Genomic DNA, 20745 nt, shown 5'->3' on the forward strand with positions numbered 1-20745 from the left:
TCCTTACTAAATGTATTTCATCTCGATGTACTGTCTTTGATATGATTTAAATCAAATTCCTCATCATTATAATTCGCTTCCGATAGTGAAGAAAGTGACACAGAGGTTATTGAAACCGAAAAAATTTCGTTTGACAAATTAGTCGGTATTCTCGACACAGCAATTATAGGACTTGAACAGCAGAACTTTGTAAGTGAACAAGAAATTATGTCCGTTTATAGAATTAAAGAGAAAGTATTATCACATAAAACGAAGCAATTTAAACAACTTACATTGAAAGAAATGTTTAATAAAGTAAACAAATAAATATTAAGCTTCTTTTTTTTTTTTTTTTTTTTTTTTTGTAAATTTTGATACCCTTTAGATTATAATTGTTCTTTATTTCGTAAAGTACGGTTTTTTTTAATTTTATAATTTCTGCATGCCATCTTATCAGATTTAAACTGATGATCTATACTCCGGAATCGCCGAAGTCCCGATTAACGACTTTTATATATACATCTAGTAATTTGATTTCATCTAGTGATTTAAATATAATTTAAGGTACCTTCACATAGTTTTAATTCTTTAAGCTCACAGGTCCAACCCATAAGTTTTTGTATATTTTGAATAATAGCATATTGCTATTTATTTTTTCTGTACATCGGAATTGCCGTTCCATTTTTTACATCTTAAAGTGTCAATATAAGCGGACGCATCAGGAATGGAACAGAGAATTGAGACTAAGGTTTTTGACATAGTTTATTTAATTCATTAAAAAATTTGTTGTACAAAGTTTCAATTGTCTGTTTCGGCGAAACGCGTAATGGGGTTAGCTTGGTTCGAAATTCATTTAAAAAATTTCCCTTGACAAGCCAAAATGAACTTCGAATTGGGCTAATTAACCATTTACCTCTTCTTAATTTTAATATTTTTTATATTTTACCTTGATCAATTGATTAGTATTTTACTGTGTTTTAAAATCTACTTTCTTCGTTTAGCATATAGCTTACTATTTTTATTTTACCTCGTTCAATTGATTTGTTTTTTTACTGTATTAAAAATTACCTTATTCGTTTAGCATTTAGCTTACGTTTTATTTATTTTACTAGTAAATATTCAAATATTGTACTCTTCTCCTCTTTTACACATTTCATAGCAACTAAATATGCTTATGTTGAAGTTTTCACAGAACAACAGTTTATGGTAACTTTTTGGCATGCGTAATAAAATTTATCTTCTAATTTCCTTAATTTTGCAGCACAATGCACAAAATTTTGACCAATATTGGTCTTTTTTCATTTGTTCTTACAACTTAACTTTAAATTACATCTAGTTATACATATAAACATATATATATATATATGTAAATTTTAAATTGTAATGTAAATTTTGGTGCAGCTGATTGCAACAAAAAAAGGAGAGGCACAACTACATGTTATAGCAGTCCCATACAAAAGGTTCCAACATTCTATGACTAATTCAGAAGTCAAACAACAAAAATCAGCGTTAATTTACAAAATTTTTTTCACAGGACTAGTTTCGATGGTTTTACCGAACCATCATCTTCAGCTGCAAAACCGCAAATGAACAAGATAGGAAATAATGTTTAGATAAGATAAGAAAGCCTGGACAAGAATTAGCAAGTGGCGCCATCTGTTGGTGAAACCAGAACTAAAACATAATTTCTCTAAAAGCCGAAGGCAAATTTGGATTGGAATTAGGATCGTTAACTAGAACAGAAAGATTTTTATGAATGTGAAATGCCTCTAGAAAATCCAGTTCTCCAATGGAAGATGTTTTTTGAATAATTTTGGCAGCAGAAAAATTGAAAGTGTGATTTTCGGACCAACAATGTTGAGCAACAGAAGACTTCTGTGTTTCCTTTTTTCTAACATATGCCTCATGTTCTTTGACGCGAAATTTTATATTTACATGAATTCTATGACTCAGACTATGTCATTCTATGACTTTTTTTACATGAATTCTATGACTTTCAAAAGAATTAATTCTATGACTATTCATTTTTGAGTTATGAAGATAAATATGTACATACATCATGAAAAATTCCCTTCTGAATCCGTTTTGGAAAAAAAAAAAAAAAAAAATTCTTTATTCTGTCTGTACAATAGATGACACACAAATACATAGTTCAAATGGATTTGAGAACAGTCAAAATGGATATTTTTGTTGGAATATAATACCTAAAATTTTTCCCAATTATAGTCAATACCTGATAGGGAAGGGTATGCACATTTAACTCAAAATCACAGTTAATCTAAAGGCAGTAAAAAAGTTAAGATAAATAACTATACTATATGAAAAGAAAATTTACCTGTATAGTATTTTCTGGAACTGTGGTTTAATAAATTTTGAAATCAGCTTTATCAACAAACAAAAAATACAGTACAGTAAAATATGAAAAGAAACTTTATTACTAGCTCAAATTCATGTAAAAAAGTCAGAAGTTTGTTTCTTCAGTGAGTTGGCTTTTTTCAAGATTAGTGATCTCATCTTGCATAGTGTCATTTTTTTTCAGGCAGCAGACTGCCTTCTTGCCTTTCAAAGTACTCCAAAAGGCATACAATGTGTTAAAGTGCAGCTCCATGCATGACAGACCACCAGCAGACTGCTCTCAGCCTCTACCCTCCTCCACCTTCGCAGTCACTTGATACTTCTTCCCTTCCCCTTGCACGAATAAAAATTTGCTCATCTGTATGAGTTTCAAATGAGGGCAATTTTCAGTTGCACTCCAGAAATTCAGAAATGTTTTCTTTGTCCACATGTTGTTCACCATCACACACACTGTTTGCAATCCAAAAAAGATAAACTGGTGATGCCTCTGTGTCTGCATCAAAACCTAAAAAAAACCTTCATGTTCTTCCAAGCCCAGACAAATTTTTCTGTGGCAGCACTCTCATAGATAGCATTCAGAATTGAAAAATTTTTCAGAAAAGTTTTAAGATCATGATCTTCCTGGGACATTTTACCTAACATGGCAGAACATTAGTTTTGTCTGACTGATGCCTTGCTCTACTGGCTATATTAGGGCCGTAACATTAGGCTGTAGTATTTTATTTTAAAAAATTGCCCATCTCTTGATATTAACATCAATTCAGTTGGATGGGATGGCACGTTGTCTAAACTTGTTGTTGTTGCTTATGCTCACTTGACTGACGTAGTCAGCCCAAGTGCATGAATTTCCTCGTGGCAAGGAGTGCTAGATTACGTCTGTCATTGGTAACAACCTTGAGCACCTAACAGGCGACAGTGCTCAGTTCTGTCCCCAATTTTAATGGAGAGCACTCTGGGGGACAGGTCTTAGGGTTTCCCACCCCTCTCTCCTTCCATCAAACCACACAAGAGGACTTTCGGCTCGCAGCATATTTAAAGTTTCACCATGCCGCACCGACTCTATATATTTGCAAACATCCATGCCTTCTCCAGAATTCGAACCCTGGGCCCTTTGGCACAGCAGTCAGCTACGCTAACCACTATACTGGTTGGGTATAGTGGGTGGGGCACCACTATGAGACTGCTTTTTAAGGAAGGCCCTGCGATTTTTAAAAGTCTATCACCTGAGGTATGAATTTTGTACTAAACAACTGCTGAAATATGATTCTATTCCTCCATTTCTTTTTTTGATTGAAGTGCAATAGTAATTTGGCTCTTCTGTGCCTTTAAAAGACTTCGGTTTTTTCCACCTTTCCAATGACAACTAGTTTCAGTTTCTGGTTTCTTGCCATATTAGGCCAAGTCACCATTGTCACACGAGATTTACTGATCTTGTGACAAGAAGCATTCTTTTCTTTTTCAGATACAAGAGTTTTTGTGGTAAGCATTTCCAAAATAACCCTGATTCATCAACATTGTATATTTGCTCTAGAAGCAAATTTCCAGTCTCAATCAAGTTTTTAAAATCACTTAAAAGTCTTTTGCTGCACTCTGATCACCACTCAAAAGTTCCTCACTCAAGCACTTCAAGCTCTTGAATACCATGGTGCTGTTTGAAATGCATAAGCTATCCTGACGATGCACAGAATTCACCCTCAAGTCTTAATTGCAGAAAAAATATTTGCCTTTTTCTGCATATTTACTGGGATTCACTGCACTTTTTGCTGACTAAATTACACTAGCAGGGCTTTATTTAAGTCTTTTTTGTTGTTCAGAGGCCAATATTTAGAGTAAAGAAGCCATCGTAGGACAACACACTTTATTTACATGAATAATGAATAAAGATATCACACAGGAAATCATATTGAGTATCACACAGCAAATAACATATCAGCATCTCCCTACGCTCGAAGCTCGAATGACGGATGTGTCGGTAGAAGAGACAGCTGCGCCATCATACGCATGCGCATAAGAAAAAACGTTCGCTCGCCTCTACCCAACACACCCCTCCTGCGAGCAACATTTTTTCAATACAAAAATGAAATACAAACAATATATAACACTTCTCTGCTTACGACATTTCCAAGAAATCAATGAATCACCTAGTAAAATAGTACCACCTTACCATTTTCTGCATTTCCCCAGCTAGCATCAGCATATGCATTTAAAACTCCAAAATCATTGCTATAGAAAATTTTTTTTATTTTTTGTACCTTTTAAATACCTTAATACCCTTTTAGCCAAAAGATAATGCCTTTTTTCTGGTACACGATTAAATTGTGACAAATAAGTTGTTACAAATGATATATCAGGACGTGTTCTATTCGCTAAATATAAAAGTTCCCCAATTAATTCCTGATACAAAATTGCATCAATTTTTTCATTTGTACATGAAAAACCTTTATCTGCCCCTTTAACGATTGGCGTTTTCACTGCTTTACAATTTTCCAGATTGTGTTTAGTCAATAAAGATTCAATATATTCTGTTTGAGACAAACATATACCATTTTCAAGTTTTTCTATTTGCATTCCTAAAAATTTTGAATTAGTATTTTCATGTAACTCAAATACATTTTTTATTTTAGAAACAATATTTTCAAGCATTTCTTTATTATTACAGAATACAGCTAAATCATCAACATACAAACACAATATAAAAATGTTTTTGGAATCATTATAAATGAATATACAATTATCAGATGCTAACTGTACCAGCCCAAGTTTTTCTAATTCATTTTTTATTTTCATATACCAATTTCTACCGGATTGAGGCAACCCATAAATACTTTTCTTCAATTTACATACTTTACCTTCTCCAATCAGTTTTTCATAACCAGGTGGAGGAGTCATATACACATCCTCGTTTAAGTCACTGTACAAGTACGCTGTTTTTACATCATAAAATTTAACAGTCAAGTTTAATTTAGCTGAAAGTGCAAGCAATAATCTAAAACATTCAATGTTAACTACTGGTGAATATGATTCGGTATAATCCTTATTTTTTATTTGATTAAACCCAGCCGCTACTAATCGCGCTTTATATTTTACTTCCCCACAGTCTCCTTCCTTCAAAGTATACACTCACTTACTTTTTACTAATTTTGTTTTTTCAGGCCTATCTACTATTTCCCACACTTTGTGTTTATGTAATGAATCTAATTCATTTTCCATTGCGGATTTCCAGTCATACCAATTAGCACTTTGTTTTGCTTCTGAAAAATCATTCGGAACATTACTGATTATACTTGACGCTAGTTGTTTTGATTTGAGCCTCTCGGATCGTCTTAATGGTATTTCATTTCCATATTTATTACTTTTTTCATAGCTATCAGATGTTTGGACTTCATTCCCCCTGTCATCACCGCGGCTACAACGGCCTTATGTCGGTGATTTCGAAATTCGATGAGTCATCATATTCGCTTGCTTGGGTATTTTCCGTAACAACCAATTCGAGGTGTGGTTTTTGATCTAATCCGTTTCCCTTTCTTTCTAATTCTTCAATATCCCAAGTTTCTAAGGTTTTATTTTTTCCCATATAATTACTACCCTTTAAAGATTCGTTAAATTTAACTGATCGTTCTTCAATTATTTTGTTACTTGCTATATCATAAATACGATATCCTTTTCTTTCTCTAGCATATCCTAACATTATCCCTCTTTTCCCTGGTATGTCAAATTTGTTTCGCATCACTTTCGGAATGTGAAAGTATGCCACACATCCAAACCTTTTTAGATAGTTTAATTTGGGTTTTTTACCAGTCCAAATTTCTAAAGGAATTTTTTCTTTTCCTTTTCGGGGTGTTAAATTTGATACTTGAGTACTAAAATTAATTGCTTCTGCCCAGAATTTTACCGGAAGCTCACTCTCATGTAGTAATGTCCTAGCTCTTTCTAAAAGAACTCTGTTTGCTCGTTCAGCTTTTCCATTACTCTCACTGTTATATGGAATTGTTTTTTTTATGAAAAATACCTGAATTAGCAAGATATCTATCTAATTGTTGATTTACAAATTCTAAACCATTGTCTGTTCTCAAATGTTTGATTCTTTTACCAGTTAAATTTTCATACTTAGCTTTAAATTTACAAAATGCATCAAAAACTTCACTTTTACTTTTAAGAAAATAAGTAAAATACATTCCAGAAAAATCATCCACTAAGATCATAAAATATTTAGACCCACCAATTGATTCAGTTTGAACAGGGCCGCATAGATCCGAATGAATTAATTCTAAAATTTCTGAACTCTGATTAATGTCAATATTTGGATGACTTTTTCTAGTTATTTTACTTATGTCACAGGTTTCACACTTAAAATCACTTACATCATTAATATCAATGTATTCTTTCATTTTAAGCATATATTTTGGATTTAAATGGCACAATCTACTATGCCAAAGTTCACAATTATTACCAGTACAATCATTAGCAATGCATGATTCAGAATTATAATATGGTTCTAAATTAACTTCAAGCCTACCGTTATTCTTAAATGCTTTAAAAAGTAATTCATTACACCTACTAAAAACTAATACAGAATTATTCCTTGATTCAATTTTACATCCTTTATCCATTAAGGCAGTGAGTGACAATAAGTTATTTCTTAAATCAGAAATATAACTAACATTACTAATAGTTAAATTAATATAACTAGAATTCTTTGTATTTATAGCTTTTGCTTTAACAGTACCAATACCTTCTGAATATATTTTTGAGTGTTTACCTGCCTGGTAAATTTCCCTCACCTCTGGTGTAATATTCTGAAACCAAACGAAGTCTTTTGTCATGTGTCCGGTTGCACCACTATCCAGCAACCAAATTTTATCACATTCATCATTTTTTCCACGCATAAGTTGAAGAGCAAAATCTTTTTCTCTTTCGCCAGAACGAGATGAAACGTTCACACTTGTAGGTTGTAACTTCATTCTTTCCTTGTTACCTTTGGATAACTCACTTTTTGGATTCTTGTTTCTGTAATAGCAGTCCTTCGCGATGTGACCAGGTCGTCGGCAAATGTAACAATTCTTGGCTTATACAGTCAAAAGTCGTTAATTCGGACACCCATAATCCGGACCTCAAAGCTACAAACTTTCTGCTCATGCGTCGCGTTCACGCATGCGCACAGGCGTTTACGAGAGCGCATAAGACCCTTACAGCTGCGAATATGTTTGTGCGCATGCGCGTTTTATGTGTAACGGAGTTATACGCTAAGCTAAAGTTATCTAATTCAGTTAATATTGCAGATTGCGTTGTTCCTTAATCTTCGAATTGAATCCGGCTTATTATTTTTTGCAGACTGTTAGAGCAATTTTATAAAAGTAAGCCTGAACTTTCGATTATGTCAAATAGAATTTCCGATATATATTTACTACAAAGCGAAAGTATGTTTTGAAATCCGAAATCTGTTTATCAATTTCACGCTGCTCTGCGGCAGAGGGGAGGGGGCAGAAACGTCATTATTAGATTAGGATAGATTAGAAAGATTATGTCAAATAGAATTTCCGATATATATTTACTAATATGTAATTTGTATCTACAAAGCGAAAGTATGTTTTGAAATCCGAAATCTGTTTATCAATTTCATGCTGTCAGCACTATCCTTATCTTCAGAGCAGATGTTTTTATTTTATTTGGTTTATAATTCCGTACTAAGTGTAGTATTTCATTTCGATATACTCCGTCTTTGATATGATTTAAATCAAGTTCCTCGTCATTATAATTCGCTTCGGATAGTGAAGAAAGTGACCCAGAGGTTATTGAAAACGAAAACATTTCGATTGACAAATTAGTCGGTATTCTCAACACAGCAATTATTGGACTTGAACAGCGGAACTTTGTAACTAAACAAGAAATTATGTCTGTTTAATAGAATTAAAGAGAAAGTATTATCACATGAAACAAAGCAACTTGCATTGAAGGAAATGTTTAATAAAGTAAACAAATAAATATTAAGCTTTTTCTTTTTGTAAATTTTGATACCCTTTAGATCATAATTGTTCTTTATTTCATAAATTACGGTTTCATATTTTTAATTTTGTAATTTCTGCATGCCATCTTACCAGATTTAAATTGATGATCTATAATCCGGGAAAATCGATAATCCGGAATCGCCGAAGTCCCGACGAGTCCGGATTAACGACTTTTGACTGTAGTTTTTATTCCTTCTTGATATGGATGCCTCTGCGTTGTTTCCATCAGGTTGTTTCCCATTCGTTGAATTGTGAACGGACTCTTCCTCACGGAGTATCTCGAGTACTTCATCAATTGTTTTTTCACGCTGAGTTTTTACAATTTCCCTAATTCGAGAGAATTTCCCACAAAAAAATTTGTTTTACACACGGACTGTGTAAAACACCAGTTCTCAAGGAGATACATCTAGGCTTAGCGATTGACACTTAGTTGCTATTCCTTTCGCTCTTGCGATATAATCATTAGCCGACTCATGCAACTTCATTTCTAAATTTTTTAACTCATTACCAGCATCTATTTTTCGATCTTCGGCTTGTCCCGTAAATGTTGACTATTTTTTTCCAAAGAATTTTTGCATTCTCTTCTGTGAGAACTGAAGTGCCTGTTGATCCGATAATGAAAGTTTTATATATGCTACGGCGTCAGCGTTTTTCTCATTCCACAATCTTTCATCTTTCTCGTCTAAATTTTCTGGTTTTACTGTTGAAATTACCGAGTCAAGTCTTTTCAGTGATAAGGCAGCTTTAATTTTTAATGCCCAAATAAAATAGTTCTTTCCAGTTAATTCGGGAACGTTCCACTTCTCCATTTTTGGCTTCCACTAAGACAGTTTCGGTTTTGACTTGGTCTCTTATATCCAATTCTTCTTGACAAAACCACGGAGCTGCTACCATTTGTTGTCCAGAGGCCAATATTTAGAGTAAAGAAGCCATCGTAGGACAACACACTTTATTTACATGAATAATGAATAAAGATATCACACAGGAAATCATATTGAGTATCACACAGCAAATAACATATCAGCATCTCCCTACGCTCGAAGCTCGAATGACGGATGTGTCGGTAGAAGAGACAGCTGCGCCATCATACGCATGCGCATAAGAAAAAACGTTCGCTCGCCTCTACCCAACATTTTTCTTTAATTATTTCTGCACAGTCTGCTCACCAACTCTGTACTGTAAAAACACTGACTTCATGCTTGATCAATTCTTTATATTACTTATTGTTTCAAGTTTCCAATGAATGGAAAGAACAACATGCATTCCCCCTTTCTCTCTCTTTCTACAAGCAATACTGATTACAGTAATTCACAATCACTTGTCAGTAGAAATATAAAATATAAGCTTTCCCCTGAAATGTTCAAGCGAGTTCTGAAAATAGCAATTTCCATTTCAGTGAAAGTAACAAAACATTATTTGCCAAACAGAACTTCTTCAATTGCTGTATTACCAAATTACAAAAGCATCTATTATCAGCTATACAAATGGGGACAGAACACATAAAGGGACTAGTAACTTCAGTTATGTTGTTAAACATACATTGGAAAGGGGAATGGCAGAAGAGGGAATAAGCCTGAAAAGTCATCAACTAAAGTTTCATTGTCTCACTAGTGGATCTTTGATGATTCTTGCAATGATATTTTCCCCAGCAGAGTGCTTTTTTTTAACTGTACAATACTTCATTTACTTCATACAAGAAGCAAAAAGGAGGTAAGACACCTTCAAATCTGTACGCCAGGGTGTTTATCTTCAAAATTCAAATGAGGCTTCCGATTTCTGATACTGTATATTCAGTTACCATTTTTGGTACACGCCGGGCAATGTTCTCAGAGAGATGGCTAAATGATTGATCAGTTTGGCCTTCCCTGGCTAATGCTTAGTTAGCAAAGTGTATGGTCATTAAAAAAATTCCTTTGGCATGATAGTAAAGGAGCCAGCAGAGCCCAGGTTCGCATTTTGAAAAAGGCGTGGACACTTGTAAGTGCATAGTTTTCTTGTGACAGTGCAACATTTAAAATACTGCCAAGCCAAAAATCCTTTTGAGAGGTTGATGGCAGGGGAAGAGGGATGGGAGACCTTGAATTCCCACCCCCACTATGTTCTCCATCGAAACTGTCAGAGACCACTGCTATTTTTCAAGAATGTAATTTGGTCTCTCTCTATGATGTATCTGGGCAATGTTTTTGGTGATGAAACAACTAAAAAACTGACCAGTTCACCTATAAAAATGAATGCTTAACTAACAAAGTGTCTTTTTTTGGGGGGGTGGGGATAATGGATTAATACAACAGAAGTATACAATTTGAATGCTAAAAAAAGGCATCATAAAAGATATCACAATGAAACGTGAAGGAATATGTGTAGGTAGATATGAAATTTTTCAAGCATTTCTGTATGAAGGTATAGGCAATTATCAGACGTCAACTGACTTTCAACAGACAACTGAAAAAATGATAACCAACACTAAATGGTCCACATCTGCAGTAGAAAATGTGTTTTGTGTTTTAAAATTCAGCACAATGGAATTAGTTATTGAAGTTCAATGCAAATTTTGATCAAGATTCAGAAAATGGCTTCCAAGCAGGAAGTTTATTCACCATTGTTATAAGAAATTTGAGAATTATGGGCCTTGAGTGCCTAAGAATGACCTGAATATCTACCAATAAAGCCCAAAGAAATCCGAAATAAAACAAGTTTTTAAATTTAAATTCCAGAGACTACACTTTTTTATGTAAAAAATTTTATGTTGAGTAGCTAAAATTAATTCTATGTAAATTTTAATTTCAGCATTACATAAATAAGCTTGACAAAACAAAGCTAAAGTCCTCCCCACTGGGGCTACTATATTCTTTGTTTCTCCAAACATGGGCATGTTATTAATTGAGATATGACACATAATGATTTCCTATAACATTGCACAGAATAAATGGGGAGCTGAAATCTGAATGCATTCTTCGAGATTTATTACCATATCTTTCTCTTGCAGCTCAAACCGCAATTTTTGGACCAATTAGGTCTCACTTTTTTATGATTTGCTACTTACTATTTTTACTCTTTCATAACAACGTTGTATTTTGAAATATTTATTATCATCTTATTTATTTGTATCAAAATGTACACATATATCTGGACCCCAATTAAAAAATATTTAATTATTTCACAACTGTGAAAGTAAATAAAAAAAAACAATTCCATTTTTCCTCCTTAATTAACAGTCAAATAAAATTTCATATATTTTTAAACAATTATAGTTTTTATCCAAGAATCAAAATGACAGCTTTCACAATTTTCAGTAAAGAATCATATCCATAGTTCTAGTATTTTAACAACTTAAAAACTTGTTGAATGATAAAAACATAAGTGTTTATAAATGCCTTTTAAAAATTATGTACATCAACCTTACATTATATTAGATGTTTATTAAATTTAAATATTACCTGGAAATCATTTCTCTGCTATTTTTACTCTCTGTTTTTTCTAAGGCAACTAAAGCTGGAATAACACCTGTTTCAGCTAATGTTCTAACTCTTTTGTCAATAAAGTCTTTAGCATCCTGTTAAAATACACCAAAAAATGGATAGATGAGAAGCATTACAATTATAAACTTTAAAACAAGGTGAAATTTAACATTAAACAATATTCATATACTTTCTGAGTGAAACTGGCTCATATCTATGCACATACAACATGCATACATGATTCTGACATTATAATGAACACCTTCAAATAGATCTCAAAGAAAAAAAATTGATACACTTAAATATACTGTCCTTATTTCCTCAGACTTTTGGCTAACTTATAAATAAAGTAAAAGTTTGACTATCTGGCATTCAGTGAACTAGAAAGCTAAAACCGCTATTAACAGGCAGTAGAGAGCAAAGTGATCAGGGCAACTTTTGTTTCTGCATATGCAGACATCTGCATCCGAGATATTACAATGATAAAATTACCTTGGAAATGGACCATGGCCAGTAATATAATCAGTTAGTTTTGAGATGGTAATTTGACCTGAACCATCTAGTCTAGAGTGCAGACACCAACTGTCATGATGGTACAGGATTGGACTGTTAAGTTCTACTGCATTAAAATATTGTTGGCTGCTTCCTTAATGAATACATCTGTTGTTTCATTTCTCTCTAGCCAGGCATACGCTTTTACTCAAGTAAGATGTATGCATGTGCAAATGTTGTTAAATAGGAGTTACTGTATTCCATGATTAAGGGAGAAGCATGATTATAGTTCAGAATTGCAAGTGATGTCAAAATATCAGCAGTACAGATCATTGTTTTGCTGATGCTTATGAATGTTACATGTTCTGCGGGTGTTCTGATGGCAAGCATGTTGGCTTGAAAGAAACTGTTACAATGGTTAAGATGGCCTTTCCATGTATGTATATGTAATGCTGTCTCCTTCGAATTTAACAAAAGCATTTCCCACTCTTTCATCAGTTTTACAGCTATCTGTATAGATGATGATAACTCCTGCTTCTTGCGGAATATTGTACCTTACATTCTTTTTAATACAGCATTATTATTATTTCATAAGGCTTGGATATGAGGAGTCCAAGTGAGAGATTGATTCGACACCACACCAAAATGTTTCATTTTGCATATCTTGACAAAAAAAAAAAAAAAAAAAAAAAAAAAAAAAAAAACGATATGCAACTTTGAAAATGGATAAACAATGACGATCAAACATGAAATATTAAGATTAGTGATTTAAGCTTTTTATTACATGCTATACCTGTAGTTATCTATTTATTATCTAATTAACTAAATAAATATCTGTTCATCTGAACTTCTGCCAGACCAATTGATGACATCTTTGTCAAAATATTCAGTGAGATTTCATAATAGGATCAGATGTTTTACTTTCACATTTAAGTAAATGAAATACATTGGCTTTTATGCCTGAAATGATTTTTTTAAAAAAAATTTTATGTAATTTTAAATGTAAGCTTTTCATTTTCAAACTGGTATGAAATAAGATGATAGTTTTTATAATTTTGGAGCAGAAAATTTTCCTATTCATATGGGTTTTTCTAAGATGAATTCCATTTTCCTACACTCAAATTTTCTTTTTTCAGGTATCTAAGATTTGGCATTACCTGAACTGCCCATATGATCGAGATTTTAGTATAGTAATATCTTATTTTATAAGAGTTAAATACTGAGAAATTAATATTAAAATAATAACTATTTAGTAAAAGTTATGAAGCAAGAAATAACATCTAGATAAAAATTACACTGGAATTTTTTTTGTAAGATAAACAATACAATTTAAAAGCAAAATTTATAACTTACCTTAACATGAGTTTCTGGAACATGCTGTTTTGCAAATTTGGCTAATTCAACAAGTTCAGGAATAATTTCCTCTTTATCGTAACTATTTGTAAGATTCACCAAAGTAGTAACACAGCCATACACTACTGATAAATCTCCAGTCTTAAAATAAGAAATTTTTGGGAATCAGACACAACATTTTACGTTTACAAACAGTAATGCATAAAATAAAGGAAAACTGCAAATAATAATAAATAAAGATTTATTTTCTGAATCATTACTTTAATCTTTTTTACAACAAGATATAATTTGCCACATATGTTTGATTCCATGACATTATTACAAATGGCATTCAAAGATAACATTAAAATTGATTTGCTGTTTTCTTGTCTTAACCCCTTCGCGCCGACTGTCACGTATACGTGCCAGCAATGAACGCACTTACCTACTGGCAGACACGCAGGCGTGCCAGAGGATTGTTCCATTCTCTACCGACTGTCACGTATTTGTGCCAGTACTTTGGAAAGTTTTTCAAACTATAATCTCTGCCACAAGATGGCATTGCATGTCCATATGGTTTCAGATACATGTAAATTAGACCTTCTACTCGAAATGAGAAAAGCATGACTCACATACACGTGTTTTTGATTATATAAATAAACGGGGAAATAAATGTTTCCAAATGGCGTGATTTATGACGTCTTTTTAAATCGCACTTTATTCGCACGTGGTAGTTGTTTACTGTAAGTAGAGAAGTTTTATTTGCTCTAAAGCGTTAGGTATTTCAGTTTTCAGTTCAGTTTTTAGAAAATAATTAGATCTTGTTAGACGTGAATTCTTTGTTTTTACCGTTGCAATGTCGAAGCGTCGAAAATGTTTAACAGAGCATGAAATAGCAGAAATGATGCAAAATATTTCAGATATTGATTCTGAAATTCTGATATTGATTCTGAAAGATTAACTGAAAGACATTTTCCAAAACTTTGTACAGAAGAGACTGATAAGAAAATGAGACGACGATGCTTCGTTTGTTCACATTCCCGGAAAAATCCTCCAAAACGGCAAATGAGTTATTACGAGTGCAAGGAATGTAACGTAGGGCTGTGTGTAGATCCGTTTTCAAATTTTTCATACGAAAAGAGAATTTTAAGTAATATATTTAGTTTTCAGATGTATAATGTTAAAATTCATAAAATGGTGAGTAATTAAAATAAAATGTGTAAAATATGCATTTAAACAAGAAATAAGGTAATTAAAGTATATATATAAAAATATTTATAAAGCATAAGCCATTTAAATACTCTATAGAGCATTATTAAACAATGCGTTGATACTTTGGAAATTTCATGGATTTAGGCTTAGTAGCAAAAAAGCCCACGGCCCTGGACAGACGCTCGCGTAAGACACTGCCGGCCTCAGCGATAAGCGCGCGTTTTCGCTACCCGGCTCGAAGGAGTTAATATAAATAGTAAATCACTAAATTTGAATTATGGAGTTATCAAATCATTTTAATAACTTTATCATGCACGGACAATTGTAAAAATCAAGTTATGATTCAGTAGAATATGTAGATGAAGTGTAAATATTTTTTGGTACCTGTGGTCAAATGAGTGGAAAAAGCTAGGAACAGTGTAAATAAGGATACAATAAAGAAATGTTGTATGATAAGTGGTATTTGTTGAGATTGGCATTAAATTTAAAAAAAAAATACATTTTAATACTGATTGAAAATAAAAGTGTACAGTTAGGTCAACAAAATAATGAAGAACAGCTTTGAGTTGAAACTCTCAAGTAGAAAGATACTTAAAATTAGTAACATAACAGCCTTGAGTTAGGCATAAGTTTAAAGTCAAGATCTTAATTAATTTCGAGGGAAACCAGATACAGGTCCCACTTCATCAGGAGCAAAGAAATCTGCAAGACTGATGTCTTTGAAATTAATTAAAATTGTATTAATGTAACAGTTTTAATAAACTGATATGCCATATTTGTATTCTTTATAACAAACTTTAAGAGCCCTGCACAAAGTAATCCATTCAGCAGATCAATAAAATGTTAATCATCTTTTGCAAGATGACCATACCCAGAAATGACAGAAATTGTCTGATAACAAACTTTGTTAATAGGAGAGAAAACTTAGAAATTAAAGTTTAAAAAAATAATATTTAGTTTCATGCAGCCTGCTGGGACATGGAAAAAAGCATGTTAAAAACGACAACAGATGAATTTATTAAGGAAAAAAAATCGATACTTTAAAATCTATACAGTGAACCCTCTAGTGGTGATCACTTCCAATAGAAGACAATTTCCGCATATGACCAGAAATAGTGACAATATAAACAAACACTTCTCTAAGAAAAACACCATCTAACTCGACTGAGACCATAAAATGCATTAATTTGTGACCATTAAATATTTTGTTTTAGTATTAAAGTAAAATACTTTAAAACATTACAAAATTAATAAATGTATCCCCAACCAAAAAAAAAAAAAAAAAAAAAAACTGCTTTTTATGAGGAAATGGCTATGCATTTCTGAACCATAAAATTCTCATTTCAGCATCAGACAATTCATCTTACAGACTGATTTATGAATGCTTATAGAGAAATACAATTTAAATTATTCATTAAATTCCTGAAGTGCTTATACTAATCATTCCCCTTCCTGTCTCTGCAGCTCACAAAGAAGAGCAAATTAATACTTAGAGTGACCATGACAGTTCCCTCCTGCTTTTGACATTGCTACAATCAAACCCTTATTTCAAAGTTGTAGCTCAAATGATGTAAGTGTATGATAAATTTCATAAATCTTAAATGATTCCTGTATCTTAAGATGCTTCTAAAACAATAAGTATTAAATTTAGAAAAAAGATTAAAAGTCGAAGATACTGCTGACACAGAAAGCTAGCAGAAAAATATCAGTACAGCAAAATGCATATCCAAAAAAATATTAAAAGCTTAGGAAGCAATTAAAAAAGAAGATTTAATTTTATGAACTGTAAGTACTTTTTTAATTACCATAATAAAATTTATGACACAGATTTTGTAGTTTCCCCTCCTTTTAAATCTAAGATCTATTATCTTCATTTTATAATATTATTGCATTATTAATAAACTAATGCACTGAATTTTTTTGTTTGTTTAACAGACTTCAAGAAGCTTCTTTAACAGACTCTAATGTAATTAATTCATCATATAAATGAATAATCACAACCATTGGTTGGTGACTTAATTAAAACCTTAACTGCCACAGAATACGTAAAAGATTCATTCCCTAGTGCTACCGCTTTTTACACAGGCATGTGTAGTTATGCGATTATTAAGGGGAAATAAGTGCAAGTTTTACTTTCTAAAAACTGTTTACTTTCACTATTAAAGAATAAAAGGAAAAATGAAAGCACAAATTTTAATATCTAGAGTAAAAGTATAATAAAAAGATGATGTTTGTATAATAAAAAAGATCAATATATTTTTAGACCAGTTAAGTGTAATATCAGGTTTCAGTGTTATAAAATCAGTATACCTAAAAACACATACATTTCTTCTAAACTCGAATACCACAGTTTTGTTCTTAATTTTCCTTTTCCAGGGTGTTGGTTCATATACTTATCTGCAAAAAGTTAGTTTCGATAACAAGATAAAGCATGAGCAGTTCATCAAAAAATAATTCAAAAAAGATAAGTGGGTTTGAAACATCTGTTATATTTTTCTTTATTCCTGGCACCTAATAAACAGTAAATGAAAATGGAAGACACAGAATAAAAAATTTTTACTCAAACAGAAACACCAGCAAACACCGCACAGTTATTACTTTCACTGTTTCAGAAACATCCCCCTATTCTCTGAAATAGTATCCCCCTTCGCATACTCTGTCAAAGTCATTGTGGTGTTGCATTCCAAAGCTTTGCAGATAATTTTACTGGTAGTAACGCAAAGCAAGTGATAATATTTCAGAAGAACGTATATATACGCCCACTGCTGTTAAGGGGTTAAGACACCTTCACAGATAACCAAAACTGTATGAAACATTGTCTGATTGTTTTTGACGGCATTCACTGAATATTTGATTTAAATAACATTCTTACTTATACACACAGTAAATTTCAGAAGATATTTATAAAAAAATATATTTTAAAAAATCAAAAAGCTTTCAGATTTTATATTACACACAAAGGAGCGTTTTCTAAACATTTTTTGTGTTACTTTTATTATTAAATATCACGTTCTTTACACTTAAACCATAAAATTCAATTAAAAAGCAATACAGTCAAAAGTCTTTAATCCGGACTCATCGGGACTTCGGCAACTCCGGATTATAGATCATCAGCTTAAATCTGGTAAGATGGCATGCAGAAATTATAAAATTAAAAATATGAAACCATAATTTATGAAATAAAGAGCAATTATGATCTAAAGGGTATCAAAATTTACAAAAAAAAAAAAAAAAAAAAAAAAAAAAAAGCTTAATATTTATTTGTTTATTTTATTAAACATTTCTTTCAATGCGCGCATGCGTAAAGCATACATTACGCATAGTTGAAATTAGAAAATTGCAACCAGAAAACTAATTGATGTGTGATATTTATAATGACGAGGAATTTTATTTAAATCATATCAAAGACAGAATACATCGAGATGAAATACTACATTTAGTAAGGAATTATAAGCTTAATAAAATAAAAACATCTGCTCTGAAGATAAGGATAGTGCTGACAGATCAACTTCCAAATCATTGCGTTCCCGATGTTCCCCCCTTACCCCCCGCAGAGCAGCGTGAAATTGATAAACAGATTTCGGAATGGTTAGAGAAACAAAGCATATGCCTTTATCCATTTTTTGCAGCAATTCCACTTTTTGTTTGATGGACGTCGAAACATACTTTCGCTTTGTAGATCCTTTACATATTAGTAAATACATATCGGAAATTCTATTTGACATAATCGAAAGTTCAAGCTTACTTTTATAAAATTGCTCTAACAGGCTGTAAAAAATAATAAGCCGGATCCAATTCGAGGATTAAGGAACAACGCAATCTGCAACATTAACTGAAATAGATAATTAGATAATTTTAGCTTATCTTATACCATCCGTTATACATTAAACGCGCATGCGTAAACATATTATGCGCATGCGTGAATGCATTATGCTTTTATGCATGCGCAGAAAGTTTGTAGCTTTGAGGTCCAGATTATAGGTGTCCGAATTAACGACTTTTGACTGTACCACAAAATATTTAAAAGAACACATCTTTAAAATTTCTGATACACAGTTTTACATGCTGGAGATTAAAAAAAAAAATTTTTTTTTTCTTTGTACAGTGTTGCCATTGCTCGCTTTGAAATCGTTGAGTTTTTTAATCAAAAACTCATGCTTTACAAAATATGAAATAGATAATAAAACATTCCAAATCTGGGCTTCCAGATGGTCATATTCGGGTGGAGATGTACAGAGTGAAAAAAAAAAGGGGGGGGGGGAACGACAGTTCTATATTTCCCATTCTACTGGGCCGATTGACAAAATTCAAATTGCGTTTTTCATGTCTCGAAAGTGCGACTTAGGATATACAGATTTACATAGCACTATTCTAACATAGGCTTTTTGACACAAAATCGGACTTTTTCTGAAATAACATACCAATTTTTTTTACATATTTCGATTCTACAACTCAAATTATGCCAGACTGTCAAGTTTTGTAAAAATCGTATGAGTAGTTTTTAAAAAATTAGCTCCTCAATGTTAATTGAATTTCGCATATATTTATTAATCTCTTTTTTTATTAATTTTTTTTAAATTTTTCCTTTCACATTTAGAAATTTAGGTGCATTCCGAATAAATTTCAGCCATTTTTGGTGTTTTATTTTTAAAATTTCCAATTTTGAATAATTTTTATACATTTTTCGAAAAAATTTTTGAAGTATAACTTATAAAATTTTTATCATCAAGTAGACGTATTTAGCATACCTGCAAAAACTTAGTTTTTTTATTCAAAATTTTCTAAGATATACACGAATTTAGATATATTCGCATTTTGAAATTTGGCATCTTTTTTTTTTAGCGATAATAACACCAAATATGGTTTATGGATTTTGTTACAGTGAATTGCCACAGCTACTTTTAACCTTAGACTTCAAATAAATTTTTAGGGAGAATTAATTATATGAAATTTGTTCCCTCAATGATGTGTAATAAATATTTATTAATACTATGTGAAATTTTTTTTTAAATTTTAGATATTATTCAAATTTTTAACTTAAAAAAAATTCTTTCTTTCTTCTTTTTTTAAAAGTATTTGTAAGAATAAATTTTTATCTTCACCGTGTTATTGTCTGCTACTTTACTTTAACTTTGTTTAAACTGAATTAATTGAATTGTGAAGATGAAAGAATAAAATCAATTAGCTTTTACAATTAAAAGCACTTAGTTCATATAAGATTTCCACATCTTGAATGAAAGAACAAATATCATTATTATCTTATCCGAATGAGTAATTTTTTTATTGTGATAAGCTGAAACGTAGAATTCGGAATTGATGTTAATTTTTTCTATTCATAGCTTTTTAAAATCCATCCACTTTCAGCTTATTATAACTCTACTATTTATATTTATTTTATAAAGTTTCTATTTCTTTAGATGATTAAAACATTTTATAATATTTTTTGCTGTATGCACCTGTTTGTTAGTAATATACTCTTAAAAAGTGACACACAAACTCAAAAGTGTGTGATATTATAACAATTAGTATTTAACAATCTTCAAATGCTAGGCCACTGGTGAGGCTCTAATTAAATATTTTATTTGGAAATATTTAAAATATTGTTGTATTCTTAGACACAAAAAGCAGAATTTAAGTTTTGTTTACTCGTTAGTAAACTACCAAGCCATAGTGCAAATAAATATTCAATTCCTTTTGCAATAATTGCATTCACTTAATATTCTTGGAATATGTGCTAAAGAAGGAATGTTCTCAGAAGATTAAAGAAGTGTTTAAATCCAGTGATATTAGGTTTGTCTTACAAGCTCAGATATCAAAACGATTCTGCAATTGCCCGAGTAGTTGACTTGCAAATGGCTGAGAATTAAGCAGATGACTTTTAATCTTACGTTATTCAGTCAGAAAACATATTC

General features: G+C 31.7%; 1 protein-coding gene and 1 long non-coding RNA gene across 3 annotated transcripts in view; one reads left to right on the top strand and one right to left on the bottom strand.

The window, feature by feature from the left end:
- The window catches only part of unc-45 (unc-45 myosin chaperone), a 175398-nt gene that overhangs the window by 86310 nt on the left and 68343 nt on the right, over positions 1–20745 (bottom strand). For both annotated transcript variants that reach the window (XM_085820693.1, XM_085820694.1), the window contains exons 14-15: positions 13643–13783; positions 11777–11892 (exon numbers count right to left, since the gene is read on the bottom strand). In XM_085820693.1, the coding sequence (XP_085676819.1) occupies positions 11777–11892; positions 13643–13783 (257 nt within the window). The remainder of the gene's footprint in view (positions 1–11776; positions 11893–13642; positions 13784–20745) is intronic.
- The window catches only part of LOC146996307 (uncharacterized), a 111433-nt gene that overhangs the window by 25293 nt on the left and 65395 nt on the right, over positions 1–20745 (top strand). The window lies entirely within an intron of this gene.

Source organism: Stegodyphus dumicola, chromosome 7 (assembly GCF_044657685.1).
Source record: "Stegodyphus dumicola isolate Sdum_Otavi_A_Nest chromosome 7, ASM4465768v1".
NCBI classification, from domain to species: domain Eukaryota; kingdom Metazoa; phylum Arthropoda; class Arachnida; order Araneae; family Eresidae; genus Stegodyphus; species Stegodyphus dumicola.